At 45.3% G+C, this 20436-nt stretch overlaps 2 protein-coding genes across 10 annotated transcripts in view; one reads left to right on the top strand and one right to left on the bottom strand.

Annotated features, from left to right (window-relative positions):
* SMPD2 (sphingomyelin phosphodiesterase 2) overlaps nt 1-20436 on the bottom strand; it is a 63201-nt gene that overhangs the window by 13457 nt on the left and 29308 nt on the right. The gene's annotated exons all lie outside the window — the stretch shown is intronic.
* MICAL1 (microtubule associated monooxygenase, calponin and LIM domain containing 1) overlaps nt 1-20436 on the top strand; it is a 71874-nt gene that overhangs the window by 45093 nt on the left and 6345 nt on the right. For all 3 annotated transcript variants that reach the window (XM_053243495.1, XM_053243496.1, XM_053243497.1), the window contains 12 exons: nt 1317-1464; nt 2179-2366; nt 4993-5102; nt 5351-5401; nt 7583-7757; nt 8053-8138; nt 8967-9558; nt 10558-10640; nt 11978-12079; nt 14589-14682; nt 14782-14881; nt 18940-19013. In XM_053243495.1, coding sequence (XP_053099470.1) covers nt 1317-1464; nt 2179-2366; nt 4993-5102; nt 5351-5401; nt 7583-7757; nt 8053-8138; nt 8967-9558; nt 10558-10640; nt 11978-12079; nt 14589-14682; nt 14782-14881; nt 18940-19013 — 1803 coding nt within the window. The remainder of the gene's footprint in view (nt 1-1316; nt 1465-2178; nt 2367-4992; nt 5103-5350; nt 5402-7582; nt 7758-8052; nt 8139-8966; nt 9559-10557; nt 10641-11977; nt 12080-14588; nt 14683-14781; nt 14882-18939; nt 19014-20436) is intronic.

Below are 20436 nucleotides of genomic sequence, written 5' to 3'. Positions count from 1 at the left end.
TCCCCTTCAGCGCTCTTCTGACTGACCTTGTCTTGCTGATAGAATGCTTTGCAGGCCCTGTGGTAGTTAGGAGAGGTGTGTGTGTGTGTGTGTGTGTGTGTTTGTGTGTGTGAGAAAAAGAGATCAAGAATGTGACTGCTTCTTAGGAACATAGGAAGCTGCCATATATCTAGTCAGACCACTGCTCCATACACAAGACTGGCAGAGGCTTCTCCAAGGTTGCAGGCAGGAATCTCCCTCAGCCCTATCTTGGAGATGCCGCCAGGGAGGGAACTTGGAACCTCCAGATGCTCTACCCAGAGTGGCTCCATCAGGATATCTTACATTGCTCACACATTGAGCAATGTTCCCTGTTCCCTCACATTGCTCCCATTCATATGCCACCAGGGTGAACCCTGCTTAGCAAAGGGAACAATTCATGCTCACTACCACAAGACCAGCTCTCCTGGGTAGAAAAGAAATCTGGAGATTGCTCCCTGCTAGGGAGACTTAGTCACCTTAAGTGGTGCAGTGGAGAAATGCTTGACTAACAAGCAGAAGGTTGCTGGTTTGAATCCCCACTGGTACTATATCAGGCAGCAGCGATATCGGAAGATGCTGAAAGGCATCATCTCATACTGCATGGGAGGAGGCAATGGTAAACCCCTCCTGTATTCTACCAAAGAAAACCATGGGCGCCAGGAGTCAAAATCAACTTGACGGCACATTTTAACTTAGGGAGACTTAGCTGGGTTACTTCCTTTAGGTTGTGCCTTCATGGTGCAGATCAATTGTATGTGTGTCAACTATAAGCTAATATGAAGCTGAGCCATGGGATCTGCATTGCAAATTGCTATGATAAGCGATGCAATTGCTATGCTGGTTCCTGTATGCTGTTAAGGCAGGGCTGGTGCCAGAATAGCCCTGCATTGCACTGCTCTTTATTTAAGAAGTACAAAGTGGTCTTCCTACTGTATCAGAGTTCTGGTTTTGAGCAATGCAGTCCTAGTACTTGTGGAAGCATGCATATGTCATCAACAGGCAAGCTGGCTGAAATCCATGACTAAGCTGGAGTGCAACAGTGTTTTAGTAAAACTGCATAATCACTGTCTTGTCTCTGTTGGTATTGTGCTTCCCTGCCCCCTTCTGAGACCTACTTTAAGAAGAAAGCAGCTGATCAGATGTGAAAATCCTGATATGCTAAAATGTAACCTGTCAATGTAAAATGTAATGCAGAGATACTGAAACATTCTGGGAATTCAACCCAACGATTCACTATTGCTCACGATGCTCTGTGTGTTCTTTCTTCTCTTTTTGATCCCTCCATCTTGCTCCAGACTCCAACAGAGCCTATGAGGAGCTCCTTAGCTGGTGTCAGGCAAGCACAGCAAGTTATGACGGCATCAAGGTAGTAGACTTCACAAATTCCTGGAAAAGTGGTCTGGCCCTGTGCGCCCTCATACATCACTTCCGACCAGATCTTCTGTGAGTCTCCTTTGTGGGAAAGCTGAAGTGGGTAGGTGGGCATACTCACACAGGGAAAGGTTGTGCATGCACTAGATGAAAACTGGCAAAGCACACAGGACAGCTGTGTAATATTCCATGCCCTGTTTGAAACAGCCAGAAATTCAAGTCAAATTAGGATGTTGCCGTTTTGTCACTTGAGCATCACAAACATTTTGGCTAGTCATGGTAGATACTTTTAGTCCTCATACCTTGGTCTGATGTTTTTGCTTTTAAATTGTTGGTAGGAATGTGCCCGTATCATTTCTGTGCCTCATTAGAGAGGCACCGAAACAATTCGGGTGGCTGCATTGAAACTTTGGGGGAGGGGAGCGGTAGCTTCAAGAATGAGACACGCAGGTCCTTATCTGCTGCTCCTCCTCCACTGTTCCAGTTGTGGTGCTGTCCTTCCCAAAAGGCCGTGCATGGCTGCTTTGCTGCAGTGGCCATTTGCATGGTCAGCAATGGATGAGAGTTGTAGTTCAACAACAGCTGGAGGGCCAGGTTTGCCCACCCCTGCTCTGCAGTCACTTTTAAAGCAACCCTTACATCCTTCACCATTTGGCTCACTGGTAAAGTTTTGTGCTTAAATGTGACTCTTGATCTTTAAAAAAAAAGGGGGGGGGGGTGTTTCTGTATACCTGAGCTAAGATGTCACTCTTGTTAGTCTTCCTGATGTGTAACTTCCATCTCTAGGGACTTGGACTCACTGAACCAGAATGACCCTATTAGGAACCACCAGTTGGCCTTGGATGTGGCTGAGCAGGAGCTCGGAATCCCTCCTGTCCTCTCCAGCACTGAAATGGCTTCAGTGTCTGAGCCAGATCGGCTTGGCCTCATCACGTACCTGAGTCAGTTTTATGATGCCTTCAAGACCTCTCCAGGTAGGGACTCCCAAGGGACCCAGTTCTGGGCACTTCTGTATTACCGAAACAGCACTAAGCCTTGTTCTTCTTTTCATCTAGCTGTAGTTGGAAATAGAGGGTCTGGGTGGCTGGCCAGCTGTTATTGGACTAGAACGCTGACTGTTGGTCACTGTGGCTGGTTTAATGGGAGGTGTAGTCCAACTTCAGCTGGAGGGCCCAAGTTGTGCAGCCCTGGTTTAGACCATGCCCTGAACTTCAGTTTTATGGGCATCATACTAACTTAGCATTGGAAATGTTTGAGCTGTATTACCCATTCTAGGATAGATTTGGCTAATTCTTCCCTGGGGATCACAGTAGGAGACAGCTTTGAGCTATTATTCCATGCATGTTGGGCGAGGTGGGGGGAATGTATATATGTCAATGTGCCCCTTGCTCCTGTCTGGTTTCTGATGCATGTTTGGTTCCTGAAGAGATGCAAGAAGCTAAGAGTTACCCTGCATTTGTGGACATAGATGAGGTGGGGGAAAGAAAACCCTCGCCCAAGCTGTGGCTGTAATGTTTAAAATGGCTTTGTGGTAGCAAGCATGACTTGTCCCCTTAGCTAGGCTGGGTCTGCCCTGGTTGCATATGAATGGGAGACTAGAAGTGTGAGCACCGTAGGACATTCCCCTTAGGGGATGGAGCCGCTCTGGGAAGAGCATCTGGAGGTTCCAAGTTCGCTCCCTGGCATCTCCAAGATAGGGCTGAGAGAGATTCCTGCCTGCAACCTTGGAGAAGCCGCTGCCAGTCTGTGAAGACAATACTGAGCTAGATAGACCATTGGTCTGACTCAGTATATGGCAGTTTCCTATGTTCCTGTGGTTTACCACATGGGTGGCCACAATTGCAGGGTAAATCTTCACACATCCCACTATACTTTCCTGATGGGTGCTGGTGGCATGGGGAGACTGCATAGAATAGATGCAGCATCCACAGCATGTTTTGGCAGTTTTCCCTTGGTGAACGTAATATGGACATTGTTTCTCATTTCATCAAGTGAGAGTTCCAGGATCAGTAATTTCCCCCCACCCAACCCCGCAAACGCACAGCAAGCAGAGGGCAGACCGCCTGTTTTTAAAAGCCAAGTCAACTCCAAATGCAGTGGAACACTTATTTAGGAGTCTGGTAGATTCTATACAGAAATGAGTGTCTCCACCTTCAAAGGATTTACATTGTCACTAGAGAGACTAGACTGGGGTTGAGGAAGGAGACAAAATATTTACCGTATTTACTGGAATCCAAGACTAGGTTTTTCCCAAGTTCTTTGATGTTAGAAATTTGGAAGTTGTCTTTAAATTCAAGGTCCTCTTGCTTTTGGGCAAATAGTATAACCTATATTTTAACCCATATTTTTAAAGCGGGTCTTCTTAAATACAGGATCATCTTCTGTTCAGGTAAATACGGTACGTCTGTTCACCAAAAGTGTCCAAAGTAACTAACAATCAAAACCACTAAGAATTGCAAATGTGCAGTCAACATGGGATAAGGTGGGGGAGATCAGGTATTCACATCTCGATTTTTGTGGAGACCTCATCACTTTTCTTATGTTCTCACAATTGTGGTAGAAATGGAGGAACTGCCATTAAGAAGCACACTGCTTCGTCCCCACCCACCTCAAAAAACCAGACGTGCCTTTTGTTTTGCTGTGGCAAAGCTGCGAATGAATTTTATTTATTTATTTTCTAGGGATGTGCACGAAATGCATTTTGTGTTCTGTTCTGAGCTCAGAATGGAATGCAAAATGTGCAGAACATCCCGTCGGAACATCTGGCCAAGCTGGTTGTTCTGACAGAATGATTTCACAACACTTGAAACATTCCAAGCATTGTTTTGGAATCCAAAATGGCACACTTCTGGCCGCTGCGTACACATGGCAGCCATTTGTGTGGTGGTGCTGACCATGCAAATGGTGGTGCTGACTGCAAATGGCCACCAAACATACATGGAGGCCAGAAGAGTGCCATTTTGGATTCCAAAATGGTGCTCGGAACATTCCGACTCAGGATGGGGTTGTTCTGTTATGAACTCAGAACAGGCCCTCCATTCGAAGAGCGTTCTGTTCCGAGCTGAGAGCACTTGAAACGGTCAATTTCGAGTCAGAACATTTCAACTGCGAAACCTTCTGAACATCCCTTTTTAAAGTTTACATGCAACATAAAATAAATTTTGGAGCTCTGAGTCGGCTCTAAAAGCTGGGATTTTAAACTCTGCTTTTGGAGCTGACTTGCCACACAATGCTCCAGGAAGGACTTGTCCCTCCTATTTTGCTGTACTAGTCTGCTGTAGCGTAAAGGTAAAGTTGTACCAATCAATCAGTGCCGACTCCTGGCGACCACAGAGCCGTGTGGTTTTCTTTGGTAGAATACAGGAGGGGATTACCATTGCCATCTCCTATGCAGTATGAGATGATGCCTTTCAGCATCTTCCTATATTGCTGCTGCCCGACCAGCGGAGATTTGAACCGGCAACCTCTTGTTCCCTAGGCAAGTCACTTCCGTGCTGTGGCATTAGGTGGCCTGCTGTAGCATACTGGTTGGGAAATGCTGGTTTAATATATTCCTCAGGTTAGGCTCAGACCCAGGAAATGCTCTTTTCTGTCTTGCAGAACCAGAGGAGAAAACTGAAAAACTGCTATCATCGCGTGGCACTAAGGGAGCTATCCTCTTTCTCAGCAAGCTTCAGAAAAGTCTGTCTCTCTCACGTAAACGGACCCTGGTGAGTTTCTCTGCACAGCAACCATTACCAATCCATGATCAGACATTCTTAATGATGCCTTTGGCTGGATTTTCTATAATGGCTTGTGGTCCCCCTGACATCTGATGTGATATTTTCCCAGATTGTACTAGCCCCTCCATCAGTGTCCCCAGCTCATGAGGAGTATGTGTGGTTCAGTTTGTTCTGGGAACTAATGGCTTTTTCCTTGTCTTTATTGCTGGTCCAAATATGCTATGTTTTTATTGTAGGAGAGCACCACAGAGGATTCCGAAACCAAGAGGACAAAGCAAGCAGCTGGGGTAAGTTCTCCTGTCATTGAGCCTGGCTTTTGTCTTGTATTACACCAGGATTCAGACAACATTAATCCTCCTTTTTGGTTGGGCTTTGAAGTTCTAGAGATGTGGCAGACTGAATCACGAGATGGAGGAGAGGAAGAACACACCTGGTCTCATCAGCATCCCTTTCAACTGACTTAAAGCCATTTCATATGTGACCAAGTACCCACATGGAAGGCAACCTGCCTTGTAGGAATTAGCACAATTCAGATACTGATCTTGAGTCAAATTTCATCTGTTAAACTGGTATTCAAATCTCAGTTGGGATATTCCACTTTCCCACCTCAAAGCTGAACTTTGCACACCAAATATGAAGCTTCATTTTAAATGCGAAAATCAATGGAGGCCCACTTAATTTCCTTACCTCTACAAAACCTTTGCACCAGAATTCTGGTCAGAGAGAAGCACTGGAGACTGAAGCAGGCAAACGTGCTTGCGTGTGTGTGGAGAACAGTTGTAAAAAGACTGGATTATGTCACGGAAGGCCAATCAGTTGTGTGCACAGACTGGGATTGCTGTCATTCCTCCTGAGCCCAGGAGGCAGGGCTGCTGGCTCTCCTGCTTATGAGCCCAGCTGAAACAGCTGTTAGGCCAGGTCTTTGGGGGAGAAGCTGGTTGTAGCTGGACAGTGAATGAGGATTTTATTGCAGTCATCTGGTTCAGTTACATACTGGCAGGGAGCCTAGCTCCCTTCACTCGAGACATGAACACTCCCTTCGTCTTTTCTGGCCAAATGCAACAATGGCTGGAGTCATTCTTTCTGCGAGTTTTGCTGCCCTGTTTGGGAGGGAGAAGTTAATGGAATTTAATGTACGATGCTGCCCAGTATGCTTTTCTGGATTAAGATGATGGAGTCCAAGGCTAGGTATCAGGGACAGGAAGGCTAGTAGACCATTCCTTTTAAACCTTCAAAACACGCACTGCTGTTCGTTGATGAATGTATAAAAGACAAAGCGAAGAGATGGTAGTTCAGTGACAGAGCTGAAAACTGGGTAGGACAGGTGGCCTACCCAGGTTTGGGAGCTGTGTGTGCTCTAGGCACAACTAGGTAAGAGAAGGGAGATGTGATTGTATGGGACACAGGAGCTGAGTAGGACAGTGCCGTCCCAACTTCCATACCCAGCATTTGACCAAGGAGGTAGGAGGGAAAGCTGACTTACTCAGCTCCTGTCTCCCACACAATCATGTCTCGCTCCTCCTCAGAGGCGTATCTAGGGAAAATAGCGCCTAGGGCAAGCATTGAAATTGCGCCCCCTGTCCAGACATCTGACACCCATCTTTCAGATAACTTTACCATAATATCAGTGGAAAAATACAAGTCTGAAGGTCACTTACAAGTCACATATCTGAATATGTGTACAGTGACTTATATTATATATATATATATATTTTAAAAAATTACCTTTAGCCCCTTTGGGGGGCTTCCTAAAGGCTGCGGGGGGGTCTGCAAAGGTTCCCCCTCCCCCCTGCTGGCCTCTAGGAACTCACAGGGACCATTTAAGCATGTGCAGTGGCCATTTAAAAATTTTTTTTTTTCAAAAAATTGCAGCTGAAAACAAAATGGCCACCACGAATGCTCAAATGGCCTCTGTGAGGCCTGGTATGGCCTAGGGCCTCACAGAGACCATTTGAGCATGCGTGGTGGCCATTTTGTTTTCGGCAGCCTTTAAAAAAAAATTTTTTTTTAAAGAAATGGCGCCCCCCTTCAAGTGGCGTGGCGCCCGGGGCACGTGCCCTGCCTGCCCCACCCTAGATACTCCCCTGCTCCTCCTACCTAGTTGTTTGCTCCCACACAACTGAAAATTGGAAGCACACACAGCTCCCAAACCTGGTTAGGACACTTGAGGTTGTGTGAACAGCGAGCAGAACAGGAATGTGAGAGGAGAGAGAGCTTGAGAGCTTTCTGATTTGCTACCAATTATAGGAACACCCTCTCTTTCCTCCTTGCATGCACTTGCCTTCTGTTGTCACCTCTACTCATTGTGCTACCAGGCCTTCAGCCCTTTGTGAGTCTCTGACCTGATTGACTTAATGGAACTTGGACAAACACAAACCAACAGATACAATTTGGTCTGGTAGCCCCCTGGAAGTGTAAGATTTCTCTGGATCATGGGAGCCTAAGAAAAACCATTGGTCTTTTGACAGGGTTCCCCCATCAGCCCTGTGAGGAGCAGCGATGCCTGCTATTTCTGTGGCGAGCGTGTGTATATCCTTGAGCGCGTTAGTGCTGAGGGGCATTTCTTCCATCGAGGCTGTTTCAAGTGTCATCGCTGTAAGACAACACTGCGGCTGGGGGATTACGCCTTCAATGAAGAGGATGGTGAGTGGAGACAGGTGGCTGTAGCTGAGAACATGCAGTAAGCACGGCATCCTTGTAGAGTGAGCGGTGCATTGGTTTTCTGAATCCGACTGGCTGCCTTTATTTGAACAGGTTTCTGCTTGCTGCAAGCATAGTCCTAGATTTGGTCCTGTTCTCCCCCTTCCCTCTTCATTCCTCTTGAGTAGCCTAAGATGATTGCTGTGGAACCTGCCCTGGTGATGGCATTATGGTGGGCTAGAAGAATGCAAGTAGTGTCGCATTCGACCTGATTACATCCATCTTGTTTGCCCCTTAGGACATTTCTATTGCATGCTGCACTGTTCAGCTGCCACAGACATGACTGCACCCAGCAGCAGAACCCGTATCAAAGCAGAACAAAAGGTGAGTGGGAACATTGCCCTTTTGGAATTGGAGACACTAGGTGCTGATTGTCAAGGTTATTCCTGCATGGTGACTAGAGCTAACCCAGTAGGTATCTGTCGAAAGGTTTGTTCCATGGTATTTTTCCAGCTATTCCATCACCCTGCTCTCTCACACTGAAAGGAAGATGTGCTCCTTAGGCCTGGGCAAAGTAGTCCTGCTTTGCTTTAGGGACCACCTTGGATTCCTTCAGTCCTGCTTGGAGGGGACCCGCTTTGCTTTGAGCTGAACTCTTTGTCTCCCAAAACTTTGCTTCAGCTCCACCTCCCCATGCCCTCCTCAAACTAATCACCAGGGCCAGGAGAGAAGCCTCTATTCTTCCTCTTCGTTCCCTGCCACCAGGGAGCAAGCAGCTACCTTCTGCAGCTTGGCTTTTGAAAGGCCACTGCTGCAACCTCAGAAAACACTACAAACCCCAGGAGCACCCACACCATTCCCTGGACTCCATGGGAAAAGGTAAAAATATGTCCTCTTGCCTCCTTGCAGTGGGGAGTGAAGAGGAAGAACAGAGGCTCCTGGCCCTGGTTGTCTCCTGGGCCCTGTTTTCTCCTGGGTCCTGTTGGTCCTGGGAAGTCATTTAAGAGATGGGGTGGAGGGTTGGGCTAAGCTTCAAAGGGATGAAGCATTCAGCCCAGTTTGTTTCACTTTGACTCCACCTTGACTCTTCATTTCAGGCCAAAAGGGGCCAAAACAAGCCAGTCCTGAAGAGGCGCCTCAGACTTTGCAGAGCCCTAGCGCTTGCTACCTGGGTACTTGGAAAACTAATGGTTTTATGTTTGGTTGCCTTAGGATTCCTCCCAGCAACACATTCCTTTGGAAAAAGGCACTCGAGATTTGGCTGATGTGGACAGGATGGAAACAGATTCATACAAAGAGAGGCTGGATGAGGACCCAACTTCCTTCACAGTTCAGCCGCCAGCAGGGCAACCTGCAGAACTTCAGAAATTAGCTGGGGAAGGCTCCATGCTATTCCCATCTGGAGAAAATGGAGACTCCCGCTTTGTAAACTCATCGCAGCATCCATATCACCATCCCTCTGTTGTGGGAGATGAAGAAAGATCAAATGGGAGCAGGGCCCATCCTAAGAAGACTAGTTCTGGCCTAAGAAAGTGGACTGACAGCCGGTCTCAGGAAGAGACACCTGGGAAGCTGGAGCTGCAAGGAGCTGGTGTAGGTTCTGTAGCTCCTCGAAGGCTGCCAACCACCCCAAATCCCAAGCTAGAGCAGGGGGGAAGTGAAAACCTACAGAAGAAGAAGATTTGCCTGTCAAGCCTGGAAAAGCTTGAACTGTCCAGGCTGAGTCCTACTTCAGTCTCATTTCGTTTTCCAGATATGTGGGAGGCTCATGCAGAAGAATCCAGCTTCAGCAAGGAGTCAGAAGGTTATTTTATTGATTTCTGCCCTATCCCCAAAGGCTCAGGGCAGATAATAAAAAGGGGGAAATTCTAGCAAAAGAGGAAAAAACCTCATCAGATTACTTGAAAGTACCGTACCCATTATCTGACAGAACTCTGACACAACCCTATCAGGTCAGACCTGATAGTTGACATGTGCTCTTTATCTCACGGCTACATATTCAGATCCTTGTATGTGGGGGTGGTGAAGTAGGAATGCTTGAACCTTGCAGTTGGGATGGGGAATGTGAGGCATCACATTCCCCTTCTTTGCCGACTGGCTCAGCTCATGTGGGATTTCTCCTTGATGTAATCCAAAATTCTGTCATGCATTATTCTTTGCGCTGCTGAACATTAGCCTTTCTCTGTTGATGGATAAACAGAATTGCCTAGAACTCTGAACTCCTTTTTTGCAAATCAGATTTGCCCGTCATGGCCCAAAGAGAGAAGCTGCTTGCTCTCTCATTCTCTTCCATGGTGGTATCCTCTAATGAATTCTTGCTCCTGAAAATTACAAGTAATGGGGGAGCATGAGATCTCCAGGTTACCTGCTCAAGTCAACTCCGGTCGCTCACTAGTGCTTGAATTCCCCTTTCTCTGCACTTTCTGACACCAGTTAACTCTACCATGTTTCATTTTGCTTTCATTTCTTGTATTGAGCTCCATCCTCTCTCTTACATTGTCCTATCTTTCTTAGACTTTAAGCCTTCTAAATGGGAACTGTGTGGTCTGTACAACTTGCATGCTGTTTATCCTTCATAAATGTTCCATAGGAGTAATAGTACCTGGGGGAAGCCGTTTTGTTGTGCCTCAGACCAACACAGAGATGCTCACATTTCACATATTACAGTACTAATCTGTGGCAAGGGCCTCCCCTGACAGCAGTATTAGGCCTGAGTTTTGAATCATACAAATAAAAAAAAACCCAAAACAGAATAAGACAATTCTTTCCTAAAAGCTTAAGATATGTTTTCTTCTGTGTACAGATTCTCTGGAAATTTACAGTGACAGTGAAGAGGAGGAGGAGGATGAAGAAGAAGCAGAGAGCCAAGACCTTCCAGTAGATATTGTAAGTGTTGAGGCCTAAACATGTATTCTTTCAGAGCAGGGATACACAACTCAGATAGCTGTGAGGGCCATGTTTACATTTTTACTGACTCAGCCGGGCCATATTGCTACATGTACCATGGGAAAGTGTCTTTACTTTGTTTTTCTTTAGTGTAGTCTTTCAAATAGTCTCTTTTAAGTACGCCATAGCTTGCTCTCTCTTCTCTCTCTCTGCACTACTGCAGGAGTTTCTGAACCTCACTGCTAATCCTGCCTACCTTTCTCTCTCCATCTCAAACATTCTTCTCTTTATGCCCCCCCTCTCTGAACCACCCCTCTTTTTTTCCACCCACAGATCCACACAAACTCATCTGTTACCCACCATGCTGTTTTCCCCCTCTCTGCACCCATGTTCGTGTTCTTTTCTATGTGAACCACCACAGGTTTATCTGTATTTCTTTATTCACCTGTATTATTCTCTTTCCTTACCACATAGGTCTCTCTGTACCACATCTCTGTTCTCCACTGCCGCCCCCGCCCCCCAGCATCTTTTTTTCTTTTGGTCTTTGTGTGTCTCTTCCTCCCCACCCTTTGGCTTGCTCTCTCTGCTCCTTACTGAATTCAGCAGCAACAGCACACAAAGTTTTCATTCTTCCAGCAATTGACATCAGTGAAGCTGTCTCACAGACAGGTGGCCCATGCAGTGCGTGTGTCTGGCTGTGACAGGCTGGAAAAGGAGAGGACCAGCAGCAAAGTGGACATAGTGGTGCAAGAGTTCTCCTTTCCCCCATCCCTACTTCAGATAGGGTTAGGTAGGCCTCAGATGTGCATGTCCCCACAAGTAGAAAAGGACCACAACCAATGACTAATTCCCCTCAGAAGGATGTAGATAGGCAGGGTGAGGGCTCCAATTGCCTACATGCACAGAGGAACACTGTTGGCATCTGTGTGCTGAGACATGTTTAACAAGACTACAGACAACCCTCTTCATTTGAAATGCATCTGTCTACACCACAAATTCTGACTAGATGGTGAGTCAGTCCCTTGAGACCTTTTTGCAGCTGCATAGCCTGGGCCAAGATCTAGGCCTCTACCCTTAGTCACGTCATTCTGTGATGATCAATCACTTCCTCATCTTTTCCTAATGCCCTGAAGTTATCTGGTGCCAGACATTTGGCTCTTGGATTATCTGCTGTAAAGGGACTGGTCTGCTGTTTTTTATAGCTAAAAGGTCAATAGCAGTGCTCTGGATTGAACCAGTCCCTAAGCCTGCTGGTGTGTCTGAACTCAAGATGGTGGGTTGTGGCAATTTTTCTTAAATTCTGTATTTTGATTCTTGTTCATGTGTTGTGGTTCCAGCATTTCCTGAGTTTGATTGAAGATGAGAAATGTCCGACTTGGAAAAAGACATTGATGCGCCGAGCCAAAGAGGCACAAATGAAAAGATTTTGCAAAGCTCAGGTAATACTTGTGCCCCACAACTGGAAAAGTGCGGTTACTGCTATAGTAATAATCCTAATGAGGAATGGGATGTGAGAACTAAGGGTTGAGATTCAGACACCTTGCCGTCTAGTGTTTCATGTTGAGACTATTAAATATATTAGATCCGTTGTAGTTGTATCCCCTGCAGTCAGAGGTGTTTGAACGTTAATGCATATGTGTTATCCACACTTTACATGTTTGCTGTGGGAAACACTGGTATAATCCTGTGAACACATAGCAAATGTGTTTGTTGTATAAGCGTGGAGCTGCCCTGTACCTTACTTAAAGACGTCCGGCCCTATCCACCCCCAGCACAGTACCTCCAGTGACTCTTGCTAGTATCTATCTTATGTTTCTTTTTAGATTGTGAGCCTTTTGGGACAGGGTTCCATCTTATTTGTTTGTTGTTTCTGTTTCTAAACTGCCCTGAGCCATTTTTGGAAGGGCAGTATAGAAATTGAATAATAATAATAATAACAACAACAACCCCCAGTGAGGCACTACCTTGGAGTGGTTGTGGGGCTTGTGTGCTCTGAGAGCTATGCCAGAGGTCCAACCATACTGGACAGGTCTCACCAGAGGAGCCAGACAAAGAGTGCCTCTCCCATCAACAATATGGTGAGACGTAACTTTAATAAATCTATACTGGATCGGTCATCGCCCGGGTCAACAAGGACCGCGCCAGGTGCTATAGTCCCTGGACATCTGGTGGCAAGTGGGCAACAGGACTCAGAATCTTCAGTTGAGCAACCAGGGCTGAAGACAGCAAAGTTACTGGAAGAAACGTCGCTTAACCGAAAAAAATATACGAAAAATGCCAACAAGGACTAGAAAAGTGTGCTGCATTAATAATGAACAGAGGGAAAATAAGAAAAACAGAAGGAATAGAACTGCCCAATGGAAGCAAGATCAAGAACCTGGAAGAGAAAGAACATTACAAATACTTGGGCATTCTCCAGGCTGATAACATCGCACACACTGAAGTTAAAAGAAAAATTGGAAGTGAATACATCAGGAGAGTTAGAAAAATCCTCAAGTCCAAACTCAATGGCAGGAACACCATACAAGCCATAAACACCTGGGCTATACCTGTTATCAGATACACTGCAGGAATAATAGACTGGACCCAGGCTGAGCTAGAGACGCTGGATCGTAAGACCAGGAAAATCATGACCATCAATCATGCTCTGCACCCCACAGTGATGTCGATAGGCTATACCTCCCTCGCAGCTCAGGTGGAAGAGGAATGCTGCAAGTCCATCAAACAGTAGAGGAGGAGAAAAGAGGCCTTGAAGAATATATAAAGGACAGTGAAGAAGATGCACTTCAAATGGTCAATAACGCGAAACTATTCAACACCAATGAAACAAAGCAGGCCTACAAGAAAGAACAAGTCAAGAACTGAGCAGAAAAATGGAAAAATAAGCCCTTGCATGGTCAATATTTGCGTAATATAAGTGGAAAATCAGACATCACCAAGACCTGGCAATGGCTTAAGAATGGCAACTTGAAGAAAGAAACAGAGGGTTTAATACTGGCTGTGCAAGAACAGGCACTAAGAACAAATGCAATAAGAGCAAAAGTAGAAAAGTCAACAACAAACAACAAGTGTCGCCTTTGTAAAGAAGCAGATGAAACAGTGGACCACCTAATCAGCTGTTGTAAAAAGATCGCACAGACTGACTACAAACAAAGGCATGACAAAGTAGCAGCGATGATACACTGGAACATCTGCAAAAAAATACAAGCTACCTGTAGCCAAACATTGGTGGGACCATCAAATTGAAAAAGTTGAAGAAAATGAAGATGTAAAAATATTATGGGACTTCCGACTACAAACAGACAAACATCTGCCACACAATACACCAGATATAACTGTAGTGGAGAAGAAAGAAAAACAAGTGAAAATAATCGACATAGCAATACCAGGGGATAGCAGAATAGAAGAAAAAGAAATAGAAAAAATCACCAAATACAAAGATCTACAAATTGAAACTGAAAGGCTGTGGCAGAAAAAGACCAAAATAATCCCAGTGGTCATTGGCGCCCTGGGTGCAGTTCCAAAAGACCTCGAAGAGCACCTCAACACCATAGGGGCCACAGAAATCACCATCAGCCAATTAAAAAAAGCAGCTTTACTGGGAACAGCCTATATTCTGCGACGATATCTATAACAACTGACAATAAAATTCAGCCATCCCAGGTCCTTGGGAAGGACTCGATGTCTGGATAAAACAAACCAGTCAATAACACCTGTGTGACTGTGTAAACAAGAAATAATTATAATAATAACATGTGGCAGTCAGTCATAGTAATTCAGCCTTGGTAATAATGAGATTTTTCACATTTACTTTTAAAAACAGCAATTTTCACTTCTGATGTAATAAATCACCATGATAAATGTCCCCAATACCTGCTGACTGACATAATCTGCTCCTGTTTTTAAGTTCATCTCTGCCTAATTTCTCTTATCCGTTGGGCATTCTAGTCAATCCAGAGGCGCCTAGAAGAAATTGAAGTGACTTTCCGAGAGCTGGAAAAACAGGGCATAAAGCTGGAGCGATCCTTGCGGGAAGAGGGAGGTAAGAATTTGAGTTTACACCAAAGGGAGAGGGCTGAGACCATCATATGGAGGGTGTCATCTTGACAGCACAGCTGACATAATCTCTGTTATCTTCCAGGAACAGAATCTGAATTTAAGAAACAATGGCTAAACCAGTTGCTCTACCTGGTCCAAAGGAAGAACAGCCTGATGTGTGAGGAATCCGACCTCATGATTGCGTAAGACCCTGCATGTTATAGCAGTTTAGACCTGGTACAGGCAAACCTTGTCATTTGAAGACCCGACATCCACAGCTCTGCGTATCTGAGGTTGAGTAATTGACACCCATCCTCAGCATATGTGGAAAACAAAGGGTTCAGTTCCACCTATCCATGGAGTTGGGGTGGCCAGAAATGACCTCTGTGGTAATTTCTGGTCACCATTTTGGGAAAAGCAGCCATTTAGTGGCTCATAAAAAAACCCAAAACATTTCCCCCTGTGATATTTTGTGGAAAAATGGGGGATTTGGGATGGGGGGGCATTCCTGGACAGCTAAAGACCCGCGGAGATGGTAGGGAACTTTATCCCCCCACCATTTGTGGGGTTTTTTTGGGTGATCTTTCCAGCCTCCAGGAACCTAACCCAAACTGCTCCCCACCCAATTCACATCGCCTTAATGTCCCATTATCTGTGGTTTCATTGCCCACTGAAATCTGCGGGAATGGATTCCCCGCAGATAATGGGGTCCGCCTGTATTCATGTTTGTCTGATAACATGGAAGCAGGTGCAGCATTGCTCCATCCCACGTGACCAAGGTAATATGAGAAGCTGCAGATCATATAGGAATAGGCCACACTGTAGCTTTAACTTGTTCATAAATGATCTAGAAGTTGGGGTAATCAGCTATGTGGCCAAACTTACAGATTACATTAAACCAGGGATTCTCAACACTGGGTGTCCAGATGTTATTGGACTTCAACTCTCATAATACCCAGCCCCAGTGGCCTTTGGTTGGGGATTAATGGAAGTTGAAGTCCAATAACATCTGGGGACCCAACACTGAGAATCCCTGCATTAAACTATTTACGGTAGTGAAATCCAAAACAGATTGTGAGGCGCTCCAAACGGATCTCTCCAAACTGGAGGAGTGGGTGACAAAATGGCAAATGCTGTTCAATGTAAGCAAGTGTAAAGTAATGTGTATTGGGGCAAAAAAAACCAATTTCATATATACGCTGAGGGGATCTGAGCTGTCAGTGACTGACCAGGAGAGCATGGATACACAACTCAAATAGCTCTGACCTCTGAGGGCCATGTTTACATTTTTATTGACCCAGTTTGTTATGGGGTTGTGGTTGACAGTTCATTGAAAATATCAACTCAGTGCACGGCAGCTGTGAAAAAGGCAAATTCCATTCTATGGATCATTAGGAAGGGGGTTGAAAATAAAAATGCTAGTATTATAATACCCTTATACAAATCTGTGGTGCAGATACTTTTGGAGTATTGTGTACAGTTCTGGTCACCATATCTTAAGGAGGATATTAGAGCACCTACTTTATGAGGCAAAGCTACAGCATCTGGGGCTCTTTAGTTTGAAAAAGAGGTGACTACGGGGAGACATGATCAAGGTATATAAAATTATGCATGGAATAGAGAAAGTGGACAGGGAAAATTTTTTCTCCCTCTCTCACAACACTAGAACCAGGGGTCATCCCATTAAACCGAAGGTCAGGAAATTTAGGACTGATAAAAGGAAGTACTTTTTCACACAGCACATATTTAATCTATGGAATTCTGTGCCACAGGATTTGGTGATGGCCACTAGCTTGGATGGCTTTAAAAGGGGCTTAGACAAATTCATGGAGGACAGGTCTATCAATGGTACTAGTCCGGTGGCTATAGGCCACCTCCAGCCTTAGAGGCAAGATTCCCCTAAATATTAGTTGCAGGGGAGCAACAGCAGGAGAGAAGGCATGCCCTCACCTCTTGCTTGTAGGCTTCCCAGAGGTATCTGGTGGGCTTCTGTGTGAGACAGGAAGCTGGTCTAGATAGGCCTTGCGCCTGATCCAGCAGGGCTGTTCTTGTGTTCCATATCAGCACCAAACTTCAGGAAACTGAACTGATGTTGAGACGGGGAAATAAGTATGGCCTTCTGTGCAATGCTGGACTTCTCATATCACTCCAGTGGTGCTGGAAGGAGTGGTGCTGGTGATGTGACCCCCACATCACTACAGTAATGCAGGAACCCAGCCTTTGAACTCCTTTAGGTTATGGATTCATAGCACAAGAAGATTCTTTTCTACTTTCAAATAAGGTAATTAGCTGGACACTGAGCATGAACAGAGCCAGGCTGCCAAGCAGAGAAGGAACATTTGTGTTGGTATCCCCCAACCAATCTCAAAAGTTCATCTTTTTCTTGTTCAGCTTTATGCTGCTTTTGATCCATTGCAGAAAAAGGTGAAGTATAAAGTTTAAAAATAAAACAAAAACAATCCTTATTTAAAGCAAAGATGATTTACTATCATTTATTGGTAGTCAATGTCATATTCTTCTGCTAGCATGCATTGGCTAACATCCTGCACAACATGTGTGTTGCAACGTAACGTTCATGAAGTTGCGCAAGAACGCAGTTGCACTGAACGTAAGAATTGTGCAAACACCATTGCACAATTTACCATTGGAAATAAGGACTGCCCATTGTGCAACTGTGTCTGTGCAATTCTTGCATATAGTGAAATAGCGCTCTTACAAAACTGCATGAACATTAAGTTGCAATGCACACTTAATTTAGCACAGTATGTCAGCCATTAACTTTAGAAAAGGAGTACTAAAAACTGAAACTCTTGAGAATACATCCATCCATGGCAGAGTCTGGAGGCATACTTGACACTGGGAAAATCATATGATGAAGATTTATAATATCAATGTAGAAAAAATACTTCAGTAGTAACATGCTAGGTGGACCTCCATATTCGCAGATCCATTATCCATGGTTTCGCATATATGCGGACGGAAAAATGACACCCAACCTTGGCATATGGGGGGACGGGATGGGACAAAAAACACAAAACACATCGACCTTGTGTATCTGCAGGTCGAGGGTTGCCAGAAATGACTGTGGAGGTGATTCCTGGCTGCCATTCTAGGAATTAGAACCACAAAATGGCTCCTGTTAAATAAATAAGTAAGTAAGTAAATAAATAATACACACACACACACACACTCATCATCATCATTATTATTATTATTATTATTATTTTACATTTATATCCCGCTCTTCCTCCAAGGAGCCCAGAGCAGTGTACTACATACTTGAGTTTCTCTTTTACAGCAACCCTGAGAAGTAGGTTAGGCTGAGAGAAAAGTGACTGGCCCAGAGCCACCCAGCTAGTATCATGGCTGAATGGGGATTTGAACTTGGGTCTCCCTGGTCCTAGTCCAGCACTCCAACCACTACACCAAGCTGGCTCACATGATTTGTACACGATTTGTGGCCTATATTCGGCTGTTTGGGGGGCACAGCATGACTCGGGGGGGGGAGCAGAGCAAGGTAAGAAGCTCCCCCCCCCAAACGTCGGCCAATTTTTGGCCAGTTTAGGGGCACAGTGGGATTTGGGAGGAGTAGCAGAGACTGGTAAGGAGCTCACCCTTGCAAAAATCCTCTGTTTTGGGCCATTTCCTGCCAATTTTGGCCAATTTTCAGACAGCTTGGAAGCATAGCACAATCTGCAGGGAGCAGCAAAGCAAGATATGCAGCCTCCCCACCCCAGCGAAAATCAGCCAGTTTTCGGCCGAAAATGGCCGACTGGGATCCTAACCTCCACAATCCCACCCATAGGGATTAATGATTCGATATTCACGGTTTCCATATCCATGATACAGCCATGGAACGGAACACCTGTGAATATCGAGGTCTACCTGTAGTCAGTAAAGCCTTGGTAAATTGCATAAGTATCCATATTACAGGAAATATATGCAGTTCCCTTTGGGAGCTACTGCTGGACAAGGTAGAAATGTTTAACTCATTACCACTGTCACTCATGTCCACTAGCCCTTTCTCATATAACATGGATAGGTTTGCTGACAATGTAAGGGCTACTGTCAAGAGCGAGCCACAAAAAAGCAAATGAATGGACAGATTTCTTGAGGGGAGAACATTTCTGCGTATTAGCATGCTCTTCTCAATTATGAGCAACAAAATTTCTCAATTCCTGTATTTTTGCTTTCAGAATTTGTTATAAATAAAGTTTAAAAATCAGGAAAAAAAGCTGTCTCCATTTTTATTATCCCTTAGTGTACAAGAGCTGAAGCTAGAGGAGCAGCAGTACCAGCTGGATCAAGCGCTGCGGCAATACTATAACATGGATGGTAAGAAGGATGATCATGGGCCTCCAGGTCCATATTAGTAATATAGTGATACACAAATCCTGTATGTTGGGAGATGAGTATCTCATGGTATGCCTTGCCTACCCCTACATATGAACTAGGACATGGTTGTGTAGAAACTAAAGGCATCGTCTGAGATCACTAGCATGAGGAATAGTCAAACACTATTTAAAGCAGGCCTGCACAACATGCGGCCCGTGAGGCCTTTTTTCTTAGCCCGCAGAGCCATTCTGCTTGCCCCACCCACCTCCCTCCTGACCTGAGCCTCCATGTATTAATTTTCTAAATTTTCTTAAATTTCTGCTGCCATGTGGCTGAGGGATGGCTGCTGAGGGGTGAGACAGGAGTCGTCTTTCTTCCCCGCCTGCTCGGTGGTGGCGGCTCCCAACTGTGAGGTGCGCCTGCGCAGTGGAAAGATCGTCGCAAGCCCATGACGTCACGGGCTTGCGACGATCTCTCCACTGTGCAGGTGCGCTTCACAGTTGAGAAGACACGCAGGGCCAAACGGAGGCCCTGCATCACTCTGGGAGCTGCCGCTGCCACCGCCATGAGCGGGGGAGAGGACGACTACTCCTGGCTCACACACACCCCCGGCAGCCAGTCCTCTGCTGCACAGCGGCAGAAATTTAAAAGACAAAGCACAGAGGTTTGGCAGGACGGGGTGGCTCCTCTCATAAAGCCTGCACCCCCTCTTCCCTCCCCCCCCAGCCAAGCCTCCTGCCCTATCTTTTCCCTCTTTTTTTTGCCCCTCTCCATTCTCTCTCTCAAGCCAAGCCTCCTGCCCCATCGTTTCCCTTTCTTTCCCCTCTCCCTTCTCTTTCTCTCTCAAGCCAAGCCTCCTGTCCCATCCTTTCCTTCTTTCTTTCCCCAATCCCTTCTGATCAAAGTGTAATCTTCTTATCCAAAATTATGAGAAAAACTTCTAACTTTTTTCCTTACAAGTGCTCCATGTTAAGTGTGATGATTTGGCAGAAGTGGAAAGGAAGAACAATGCATTTTATTATGTATTTTGTACAGATTGCATTGTATTTATTTTATTAGAATGAATTTTAATTCAATTTTATTTTATATTAATTTAATCTTGGCCTGCCAGAACTTCAGTAGTTAAATTTTGATTAAATTCATTTTAATTAATTTCACTTTAATTTGATATAATTTATTGATTGCTATTAAGTGTTACTTTAATAATCAGCACCCTAAAAATTGACCTCGGCCCCCATGAGCCAAGTCACGGTCGGTTTCAGCCCACCAGGTCATTTGAGTTGTGCACGCCTGATTTAAAGCAAGCTTCTAACTTGTTGTCTGAGATGTGGATATTAGGCCACTGGGGGCTCAAACCTCCCCTTGCTGGCTCCAAAATCAGGAGCGTTATTAGGGCTATCAGCAGGTTAAAAGATAAATAAAA

Source organism: Hemicordylus capensis, chromosome 4 (assembly GCF_027244095.1).
Source record: "Hemicordylus capensis ecotype Gifberg chromosome 4, rHemCap1.1.pri, whole genome shotgun sequence".
Taxonomy (NCBI): Eukaryota; Metazoa; Chordata; class Lepidosauria; order Squamata; family Cordylidae; genus Hemicordylus; species Hemicordylus capensis.
This window is presented reverse-complemented; position numbering and strand designations above follow the sequence as displayed.